The sequence below is a fragment of the Alligator mississippiensis genome, chromosome 8 (genome assembly GCF_030867095.1).
Source record: "Alligator mississippiensis isolate rAllMis1 chromosome 8, rAllMis1, whole genome shotgun sequence".
NCBI lineage: Eukaryota > Metazoa > Chordata > Crocodylia > Alligatoridae > Alligator > Alligator mississippiensis.
Genome location: NC_081831.1, coordinates 61885614 through 61897725, shown reverse-complemented (window position 1 = coordinate 61897725; position 12112 = coordinate 61885614). Strand labels below are relative to the sequence as shown.

The 12112-nt window shown below is 41.9% G+C and overlaps 1 protein-coding gene across 1 annotated transcript in view; it reads right to left on the bottom strand.

The window, feature by feature from the left end:
• Positions 1-12112, bottom strand: part of OPHN1 (oligophrenin 1) — a 110567-nt gene that overhangs the window by 61286 nt on the left and 37169 nt on the right. Inside the window, exon 2 of the mRNA XM_006274729.4 lies at positions 5657-5752. Within this exon, the coding sequence (XP_006274791.2) occupies positions 5657-5752 (96 nt within the window). The remainder of the gene's footprint in view (positions 1-5656; positions 5753-12112) is intronic.

Below are 12112 nucleotides of genomic sequence, written 5' to 3'. Positions count from 1 at the left end.
ACTCAGCTAGGTAATGTAGCAGAAATTACCATAATAATAATAATAATAATAACAACAATAATAATAATAGAGAACTAAGGAGTCAAAGGGGAAATCAAGCTGAAATGTTTCATACCCCACATGGCTGAACATATGGAATAGGTTATCAAGCAAGGTTTGTGGAGTACATGCGAAGGAGGGAAAGGGTTGAAGAGAGAGAGAAGAAAAGGAAAGCTTAAATGTACTTTTACTGACAAGGGAAGGGGCTGGTGGAGGGAGAAAGGAGTCAAACTACTCCACCAGTCCCAAAGCTACCCAGTAGGAACACTGTACAATTGGAGGTCCATGACATTTGAAAGTGGAGGATACCAATGCAGGCAGATGAAGGCACTGGAACTAGAGAACTGTTCCTGACATCTTCAGAAAGGATAGGCCCGATGACTGGGGAGCATAGCAACAAGGGGACTCTAGCAACCCAGGTCAGGTGGGAGAGAGTATGCCTGTGAAGGCACACTATTTAAATGCTATGACAACCTGATGGCTGGATCTCAGCTTGGTTCCTTTGTCTGAACTACTGGACAGTGTCAGATCTACAATGCAAGGATCTGAAAAAAGGCCTATACCTAGATACAGCCTTAGTGCCGATAGAAAATCTATTATGCACTGTACCTAGAGAGATACTGGAACAAAAGGTTAAAACAGACTGAAGAATCTGGTATGGACTGGTTCTTTTTAGTGGTTTTCATTTATTAATGTCACAGATTTTGTGTGCACTTTCTAAAACGTATAAGGCTACCTGCTGGGAAGGAGTGAAAGTGTCCTGAAAAGACAGGATCTGAATTCAAAATGATTTTGACAAGTAAAGAAATGGTCTGAAATCAATAAGATAAAATTCACTATAGCCAAGTACAAGGTTCTGCATCTAGGAAAGAAATAAACAAATGCATAAATACAGTATTGGGAAGAGCTGGCTAGGCAGCAATGTTTCAGAAAATGATCTGAAGAGTATACTGGATCACAACCAAATACGGGTAAACAATCTGATACTGTTGCAATAACAGCTAATTTAAATCCAGGAAATATTAACAGGCATATCATTTGTAGAACACAGGATTTAATTACCCCCCTTTACATGATGTCGGTGAGGCCTCACCTGAAGCACTGTGTCCAATTTCAGGCACCACGTTTTAATAAATATATAGACAAAGACAAGAGAGTCTAGAGGAGAGCAACAAAACTACTGGGAAACTTAGAGATGTGACTTACTAGGAAAAGCTGAAAGAACTGGATTTGATTATCTTAAAATACAGAAGTTTAAAAAGCTTTATAAAGCAGACAAAGATCAACTGTTTCCCCTGAAGATAGAATAAAAAAAGAAACTAGTTTAATTTGAAGCAAAGGAGGTTAGATTTGAGGGGGGGTGGGGGGGAACTTTCTTTTTACTAGACTACTGATACACTGGAATGATCACCCAGAGAAGTTGTGGAAATCCAGTCACTGAAGGATTTTAAGAACAAGTCAGACAAACATCTGTTGGAGATGAAGATCTGATAGGAAAGAAGATGCACTTGATCCTACCTCCGAGTCTCTTCGTTTCTCTTCCAGCCCCACATTTCTGTGATTTTATGTGGCATAACATACAGGGCCCTGTAGTTAATGACTTCCTTATGTGCCACAGAATTGCTATTGTCCTCTATTTACATTCACTCCTAGCCTGTTTATAGCCCAGACTCCACATTCATAGATAAAGTAGCCAATTAGTCCCACAAAAAGAATTTCAAGAAAACATATGGCTTTTAAAAAAACAGAGGGAAGAGCTCTCAAAAGGGACAGCCTCCTGAGAAGTAGCTCTAAAACTGCTCTTTGTGGTTTGGCACATCCCAAACAGGGCTGCTAATGAAGCATGGGAGTATCCAGGTATGTAAGGAGGCTTGTACACCCGTGTATGCAAGTGGGCAGCATGCAGTCCTGGGCCTCACAGAAAGCTGACGGCTCACCCCAGCATTCAGAGGAATATACATATCCTCAGGCAGCCACTTAGGAAATCTGGCTGTTCTTTTGATAAAAAGGCAGATGTTGCACCTTCTGCATGGCAAATGAATGAGTATGCTAGGTATTGTAGTGGGATTTTCTGTAGAGTTGCCAAGACAGAGAGAAAGAGAAAAATCACCACTTCCTGATACACTAATTCAGCTGTCATCATCAAAACACAATCTTTTTGATTAGTCCATGATTTGGGTTTTTCTCCAAAAATTGAAAGCTTTAAATCCCTAAAGACACACTGGCTTGATGATTCCACTATTGGTCTCCAAGCTGAGGCATTTTAACACTCGGTATGGTCACCCATGGCTATGTGAAATCTGAAGTATCCATATATTCAAGGAGAATGAACCAGGGTAAAAGCAATCACAGATGGATGCAGAAAATCCCTGAAGTGCTAGTATGCTCTTTTTTTGCTGCTTTATGAAATATAAAGCAAGGCTGAAAAGTTGTTTTGTTGTTCTTATTATCAGGTTGCTTTATAGACTTATACTAAATGCTGCCAGTTGTTACAATTTAATTGCAAGTCTCTTGATATTTGATGTACTGAAGTCATAGTTTGCCAAGGCACATGGAAAAAAAATCCAGTCTATCTTGTGGAAAAAGAGCAGGAAAATGTGAACCCTTGAGAAATTAAAAAAGAAAAACAAAACAAAACCAAAAGAAATCCCACACTCAGAAAACAAAATGACAACCTCCGAGCCTATATTACTTCAAAAAACTTGTGGTTTAGCTGAGTCTAATTCATCATTTTTTTAATGTTTGGTGTAATTTCAAAACAGTCTGACTAGAGCTCCCTTCCTCTTTCCTATTTCTGTTTCTTGTGATGCTGTAATTTCACTATTTCCCAGGCATCTCAGTCTTTCAGAATAGATAAGACCTAAATATCCAGTGGGTACAAAAAGAAAATAAGCCATAGGAGAAAAAAAACCAAACAACTTTCTTTCAGTGAACTGCTTATTTACAGATGCCATGCAAGCCCCATGTCTGATCAAGGGCCTGATCAAAATCTGTTAATTTAGATGGAAATGGCTCCTCTTGTAATGGTGGAGCCAAATCTGTGCCCAGCAGTACATTTGGAATGCTCTATTAAGAGCTCTCTAAAATGGGTGCAAATTCCCCTTGTCCCATAACAGCCTTCTCAGCAGCAGAGCTGCTTGTTTCTCTGGGTCTTTTCAAAGAGTGTTTCGGCCTCTCTGCTATAGCTATGGGAGGAGAGGTGGCTGTATACTGCTGTGCTAAACCTGTTTGGTGACTCAGTTATGTCTGATTTACATTATTATGCAATCAGCACATATCACTAGCCATTTCTCCTAATGGGAAAGTGCACTCTGCAAGAGACAACCCCACGTATGTCTTCTTCCTGAGTCATGTTAGAAGTAGTAAGCTTTATTATTTTACAATCAAGAGTGGTAATTTTGTCCTAGTACTTTTCTGCATGTGTAAAGAGCAATACCTTTACTGTCTGCCCATGCAATAAATGCAACACTGTTCACATATTATGCTCACATTCCCTTGAAGTTTAATAGAAAATGCTCTATGGAGTTTTAGTCCTACATTCTATGAATGACCTCCAAATTATTAGATGCTGTCTTAGGAGAATCCTTCCAGGTCCCAGCCATGTCAGGAGACTTCTAAAGGTAAAAAGATTAAAGCCGTTGCTGAGATATCAGTGACATGCTCCTTTTATTATACAAAAATAAAGAAAAGACTTTGAGAAGGCTTTTTAGTTTTTTGAGCTGGTTCAGACTGAAGGAGCTGGTGTGGAAGAGAAACAAATGAAAATACATATCTCACTTTCTCGTGCCAGTGGATCAGAAAAGATTAGCTTACTAAAGGATAAGCTGTTTTGCAACTAAAGAACTTTATGTTGCTGCTACATTCACATTATGTTCATGTTAATTCTTCTTGCCCTTCCCCAATACACCCAGAACAAATGATTTTCTATTCCAGTGCACCTAGGATGGGGGAAAGGTGCCAGGAGGATAGCTCTGCAGACTAAAGCTCTCTTTATCCATAGAACAGGTGCTCTATAGAGCAGATGCAGCAGCAATACAAGCTTCCCCAAGCAAACGGATGAAGAGTCGCTGTTTTCTTGCCTCCAGACCCACTCCAGAGTAATGGACAGACAGGCTCCACATTCACTCTGAGCTGGGAAGATGAAACTTTTCTTCCTTTTAGACTAACAGGAAAGAGACACTTGCTTCTTGGATGGCTCTTTGCTTCAGATCCTTCCGTTCCCAGTTGGGTTGATTTATATGCAGTTTTGTGGTCCATTATTTAGAAGAGCTCAGAAATTCAATAACTCTTTTTCTCCTATAGCTGGGCTCTGACTCATTTCCAGTAAATTTCACCTGTAAGTTTTGCACTAAAGGAAAATCAGTGTCCAAAAGGCAAGCCACAATTTGCTCTAAAAATCTAAAGAAAAGCATTTTAAAAGAACTGAGCTTTGTCTTTATTTGATTCTCCTTCTGCTGAGGGTCAGTCTTGTGGGCAAAGTTAAATGGGAAGTTTGAAAAATAATGTTAATCTGGCCTGAGTGTGCAGGAGTAACCTGGCTATCTCCCTGTCGATGAACTCAATCCTGAGTACTTTCTCCTGGGAGTGGAAGCTTACCAGTATTTTGCAGAATTGAGCTGAATGACATTACTTCTGATGATCCCGTCTGCTCACATGAATCAAGCAGATCAGCGGGCAGTTCCTGTCCTAGTTCCTGCAGCCTGCCAAGTTCTCCAACAGCATTAAGAAATTTCTGTGTGTTTTCACAGCCCTTGTTTGGGTGTCACCACAACAGTTCCAAGACTTTAAAATTGCTAGCTCAACCGCAGCAGATAATCCAAGAGACAGACAAATTCAAAAAATGCCTTTTTTAGGCAGTTTAGTGCTATAGTTTTAGCTCTCTGGATGCATCAGGCAGATGTTTAACCTACAAAGAATTCATTGGGTTGGCAGGAAACTAAACTACATGGAAACCTAACCCAGAAATGGAGGCGTTGGGAACAGGAAAGCTCCATGCACCACAGGCTGCCTCCGCAAAACTGATGCTTTACAGATACACTGAGGGCGGGGGGTGCTTTTTATGTAACTGTGCACATGCTAATTACTTTCCATGTGGGTCAGAGGCTTACAGTTTCCAGAACACCAGGGCAGCTAGCTATAAAACAGTTTAAAGCAAATTTAGATCTAGAAGCACTACTGGTTCAGGACCCATGACCAAGTGTTCTGAGTCGCGCTTTCTATTACAGGTAGAGTGGGAGTAAGAACCCAGGGGATAACACTGAAGAGGTCACCCAGGGGCACTGCAGGTGAGAAGCTATTACAGGTCATTTCTAGCCTTTGGCTGGGGGGAAGTCAGAGTTGTAAAAGATGTTGGGTCAAACTCAATCTACTGAAATGTGAATGTCAAATTCTAAACATTGATGTTTGTGCACTTACAAAGTGTGCTACAAGGCAGTGTAACCCAAATGATAAACTGCATGTGCTATGTACAGAAAGGGGTTCCAGAAACATGGCTTCCATTTTTGAGCAGAACTAGGACACACTTATCAACTCTAGACTCTTGTTATGCAGGTTCATGGTAAGAAAGAGAATGTTGTATAAGTAAATTCAAATCTGCAATGACAGGGAAAGCACTTACCAATATTAATCTCATCATCTGTTAGCGTGTCCCCAATGAAGTCAAACTGAAAGGACTGCAGAGTCTGGGAGAATTTCTGCACAGCAGAGGAGTAATCTGGAAAAGGATGAAACAGCAAGGTTAAATATTTTTGCAATTGTAAGGTAGCGGTGGAAAGCTTCATGAAATTCACCTTTCAAGGGAAAAATTTCCACTGAAATGATACAAAAAAAATTGAACAGATCCCTGTGCATCACTTGGATTTCAAGTTTTCTTGTAAATAATATGAACTTTTTATGCCCAGATGATAGGACCTATATTTTCAAAGCATCTTTAAGAATACACCTGAAATATCAGTGGATGCATCAAATTCAACATCAATTAATTGATCTAATACTTAAATATCTCAGTGATAAGCATGGGAATAGATCCTTTTCACCTACAGAAACATATGCAATCTTAAATATCCTCTTTTCATCATTGTGGGGCTTCTTTTGATAATTTCATACCATGAAAACTGTTTACAGAACCAAGATAAATTATATGTTAGTGAATGGCATGTTGGAGTGCAACACTGGAGGCAAACTCAAGAAATATCACATTCAAATTCAAGAAACAGCAAATCTTGTACCCTGGGAGAAAGACAGACAGCTACTGAGGAACACCACAGGGGTGGTAAATGGAGTACACAACTCCCTACTTAGTAGCGAATTTGGAAATGCCTACACAGCAAGGTTACCAGAAGAGGCAGCAGCATCTATGCTAATTAACCAACCTGTGGTACCCTAGGTGTGTAGCTACACCCCCTCCTAATTTAACCAACATGGAGCAATGCAGGGTGCTTGATGACACTGCTGGCTATGGTCAATGTACTGCACAGATGTGTCCTTAACTCTGAGCGCTCATTAGCGTACTCAAAGCCAAAACAGTGTGTAGATGTGACTACCCTGTTTTCAGTTTGCAGAGGCACCCCACATCCCATAGCCTGCCTGGAGATACCACTGCCTGTTATAACCAGTTTGCCACACTAACAGGGCTTTTATTTTCCACCTAGTCTCTTTAAGACTGTCCTAAAATGACTCCTTCATGTTGTCAAGCCAAAAAGAAGCTGAGGGTTCAGGAGTGAAAGGCTGGGAAGGGAGATGATCCGTAAGGCAATCTTAGAAGTGTTCCCACAGTATGAAAGTTTGACAACAACTGCGGCGAGCCAAATCAAACACATCATTGCTGGCCCTATCCTCCTGAAGATAGCTACTTGTGTTGTTTATATTTCACAGTCTCTCTCTAAGAACGGTAAGTGGGAAACGGAAGAAAAGCTTTGGATCTTGTGTGACACACAAGGCATGTGATAAAAACAGAACTGGACTCAAATTTGACTCCTGATTCGCATCACAATTTTCCTGCAGTCCAGAACAAGAACACCACTCAAGTTCCAGGCTTCACCTAGTCTAAGGCACAGGATCCAGACCTGGGTTAGAGTCCAAACATTCTCAAAGTCTGGAGGTCACAGGAATAGAAAGAGAGAAAGATGTGAGATTCCAGGTCACAACCTGCTAGTCAGGAAAAGGAAGGTTTCTTTCTGTCAGATTTGCAGCCCAGTCATAACCTGACCTATATATTTGAAAGCGGACATAGACAGCCACAAGTGCAATGTTCATCCCCTAGTTTAGACCACCGTAAGGCCACATTTCCAAAAGCACTCTGATTTTTGGTCCTTTCTTTCTTGGATCCCTATTTAAGATGCCAGCACCTTGATTTTCAGTGGTAGCAGAATCTCCATTGACCTTAGCTTCCTCAGCTGGGCTTTCTAAAAAAGAAATGAGTCACCTACAATTAGAAGTCACTTTTTAAAACTGGGCTGGTAGCCACAAACAAGGGACTTGCATAACAGTGACCTAAATTACTGGAAGAAAAATTATACCTGGGGAAAAAAAAAAAAAAAAAGAAGTGTGGGCTACAGTCAACTTTGAACTTTGGTTTGTTTGGGCTTTTATATATATTTTCTGCACAAAAGTGTAACAGTTTCAGACGTATTCTTTAGCTCAGGTAGAGTGGTGGCCCTGATGAAAGTAATACTTTTGGCTGGCATTTGAGACACTTTTTTTTAAAGGAATTCAAACGGTTTAAGAAGGCACCCACTACCCTAAAATCTAAGCACTGGAAATTTAGTTTTCGGTGTACAGTGTATTTAGTAGGGTATAGTATACAGGCCCATTCTTGAGCTCTTTATTCTATCAGAAACACATCAGGATTCAGAGTCAGCAGTTTCCCTCCACTTCAGACAGGGTCAGCATGAGATCAGAGCTGGATTGATGGTAAACTGGAAAAAGACCATCTTGAAAGCTGTGTGAATTTCATAAGATGTGTTCCCCTAAACAGAGGAAAGGCATTCAGGCCAACCATTTGGGACTCTCTAGTACATGGCATGATTTTTTTTCTTCTTTCCCTATTTCAAGCAGCTTTGTAACCTGGAGAGACAAATCAGGCTTTGAAGCTTGACCTTGACCAAGTGGGGAAAGGGTCTGAGGAACAAGTGGAAAAGCAGAAAACACAAAGCAATGTTCCCCTCATTGTGTTGCAGCTGGGAGTTGGACTTTGCTAGACACGTTTCCCTCTGTGAGCTGAAGATGAGCTGGACAGAAACTCGCACTCCTCCTCCCTACTTTCTGCCTCTGTTTCACGCAAAAGCAGAAAGCAAATAAACCTACCCATTTATAGTTGCCTATAACCTTCCATCTGTTTGGCCTGCTGGCTTTACAAGACAGGGGTCAGCATAATCTGGAGAGAACAAGGGAGGAAGGGCCAGAATTCACCTGATCCTCTGTTTCACCTCTGAAGGTTTAAGAGTTTGTTGGCTGCATGTTGCTTCACCCTCGCAGAGTTCTCATAAAATGCAGTACAGGAAGGAAGGGTGCAGTAATTAAAGCAGAGTCCAGCTCTTCCACCACTCAGGTTGATGGGACTATTTAACACAACAGCAATGTCTCCCATGACCTGAATTCTCCTTAACATAGTCCCAAGTCACCATAATAAATAAATGTACTTTTCATCTCTCAAGGCCCTTTCATTTGGGTCCTTTTGCTGGTTGAAAACATGGAACTACACTCTACTCCCTTGCCAGTAACTAGAAATAGAGCAGACAGCACCTCAGCAGCGCAGAGACTGCAGCTGATGGTTGAATATCACCTGCCAAGTCTTTTCTTCTGTGCCATCCTACAGGCCAAGTAGCCATCTGAAGACCCATTCATGGTTGCTGTGACTGTTTTGTTGCCGAGACTATATTTTTTACGTAGTTCAAAATTTCCAGGAGTTGCCAAACCCAAAACAAGTGATTTCTCTTCAAAGCACTGTCTACCTTGGGGGATTTTAGTGCACCTGCTGATGAGAGATATGTCAATCCCCACACCTTACAGTGCAGTACTAGTGGAAAATTCAGATTTTACTGGAGCGACTAATGGGACTCCAGGATGTTAGTTCTGGCTCTGTCACACACTGGATCTTTGACCATAGGGAAGTCCTATAAGCCCTTTGTGCTTCAGTTTCCCCATCTATAAAATAGGAAGATTGACACTGATCCACCACAGAAAGAAGGCTTGTGGTTTTAGTCTTGGGACAAGAGTTTGTAAGAGCTTTAGATGACCAGTAGTATAGAAGGGTAGGTTATTATTGAGGGTGCTAAGTTCTGACTGCCATATTCTGCAACATTTCTATTGTGCCAGGAGAGGGGAAGGTCTCAGGAGCATTTTCACCAACAGTTCTGTATTTCCCAGCTCCATCCATCGTCTCATAGTCTTGGAACATAAGGGCCCAGCACTCTGCCAGGTGAGGAGAGAGGAACATGACCCTGTCCAAGACCTCCTTATTGCCCCTCCTGCAGCAGCCACTGGAGTGATGCTAGGATTTCCCTGCTCCACACAACAGCTGGACATGAGGCCTCTTCAGCAGATGAAGCAGACTGAGCACATCATGTTTGCTGACAATCAGGTAACAATTAATGGAATCTCTGGACTGAGAGCTATCACTTTTAGACCACGTAACAGGTGAACTGGGTGTATTTCTGTACTCTTCTTCCTACCATGATACTATAAAATGCAGGATTCTCTGAATTACTGTAGTTGCCTGCAAAGGTGAAAGGAAACCCCCGCCCTGTGTTTAATGGGACCTATATACAAATATCACAGAAACTGATCTCTCCCGGCATTAAGCCTGCTCTTCACCTGTTCTAGGTTCAGGTACAAATGCAACATGGTTTCCACTGCAGTGCCAACACCGTTACAGAAAATGGGCAGCATACTGGCCCCTCTTTGGCAGCCTGGCCTTGGGGAAACAAAACTACACCAGTGAGGAACTGATAGTTTGAAAACACAGTACTTCCAGTCTGAACCAACTTATTTCAGAGTGAGGAAAAAACCCAAAGAAATAAAGACTTCGTGAGAAAGCACACTGAGTTTCTTGGGCAATAGCTTGCATTACTCCCCAAGCCAAAATTCATGCTCTCTTTGCAACTAGGCAATGTTCTTAAAATGTAACTACCATGATATTGCAGTTTTATGTTGCATACGCTGCAGCTTTGCTCTGCGCTGGGGGAACATTAGGTTAACCCCAGGGAACATAAAGAACTTTCTAGTAGTCACTGGTTTGGGCTAATTCAAATTAAGTTGTGGTAACAGGAATTTTACTGTATTGAGGATATATAAAAATAAAGCGCTGCAAGAGGAGATCATATAAAAGCACAGACAAGCAGTGACAGCGGGAAGCAGATGCCTTTAACAGTTAACCATGACTCTCACAAAAGCCTGTAAACTGTTTATTTCCTTGTTCACATTTTCATTTCTAACTGCAGTCCCTTGAGTCAAAGGAGGCTTCTTGGATAGCAACGATCTTGAAAGGAACTCAGCCTTCACTGGAAAATTCCCACCCTCTAAGATCAGCCAGTGAAATAATGACTTCCAAAAGGGTGTTGCTGCTCTAGCAGCTTTTCAGGGTGTGTTAAAGCAATGGAAATTATGAAAGAAGAAAAAATGACCCGCCTGAGTTTTCTCACTTCCTTGACAGGATTCTGAGTGTGCCTAAGATCACCTGTCTCCAGGCAATACAGGAGTCGTGGCAGCACTCCAAGCCACATTCAATACCAGGGAGCAATCTGCAAAGCATGAGGACAATAGTGAAAATCCAATCCCAGCCAAGAAAAGAAAGGCTTCTTCATACACACAAGAGAGTCCTAAGTCACGGGAGGGTTGGAAGCTAAAAATGCATAGAAAACCCTTCTTTCCTATCAAAAACCCTGTTCAGCAGTTTCCTCTGAGGGGTCAATACTTAGTTCTTGAATGGAGAGATTCAAAGCCTGAATGAGCTATTTAATTACCAGCTGCTAGGAAAGCCTTGAGAGGGCATATGAACTGGTGAACTCTAGTACAGGATGACGTCAGCAACTAGGAGGAAACCCACTTTCAGTATGCAAAAATTTGGTATATTCACATACTTTAAGGCAGTGGGTCTCAATTTTTTAGGTGCAAGATACCCCTTGTTAGACTCAAGAAACCCCTCAAAAAATGCCAGTTCTAGCTCTCATTTGTTTTTTTTTTATTACAAAAAAATAATAGAGCAATTCTTCTGTTGCAAAGAACTCAGGAAAAAACACTGCAGGTCTGAATGTATTTAATTCTGTGGTCTCCTGTCTGAAATCTTTGGGCTTCTTTTGAGAATTATGTTTGCACACTTAACAGTGAAAACACTGCATGGCATCCTGTGACACTGCCAGGGATTCTCTCCCTGGTTGAGAATCACTGCTTTAAGTAGTTTACTGGAGACCTTTTTTCAGGCAAACCTATGTCATTTTCCACACCAATATCACCTTGGGTGCCTACAGATGTGTGGGGAGGCTGCTCCAACACACTGTAATTAGTGTGATTAATCGAGTCTGCTGGAGTGTACTAATTAGTGCACTCCAACAGCTTCCACATTTCATGTATCAGTATCCCTGCATTTCAAAATGGCAATGGGGGTGGCCTTAACTAAAGCTCATTCAACAAGCTTCAGTTAAAGCGCCCCCGCTGCCATTGTGAAGCGCAAGGGGCACTGATACACGAGACGCTGCAGGCACTTTAATTACAGCAGCTCTGAAGTGCTCCCTGCGCACCCCCAAAAACACACATAAAAATGCCCCTCCTTTCTTCCTGTAAATTTCAGCCGCCGCTCAGGATTCCAAACCCCGATTTTTTATCCTCTTAATGCCTCTAGTACAGGGGTGAGCAAAATGCGGCTCACAGGCCAGATGCAGTCTGCCAGGCCATTTTATCTGGCCCGGGGGGGCCCCCTTAAAAAAAATTTAGAAAATAATAGTCATCTGCCCCTGGCCGCCTGTCACGCGGCCCTCGATGGCTCGCTAAGACTCAGTAAGCGGCCCTCCCCCCAAAATAATTGCCCACCCCTGGTCTAATAGCTCAGCCTGTAACTGTCTTCCTACCTTGATCTAAT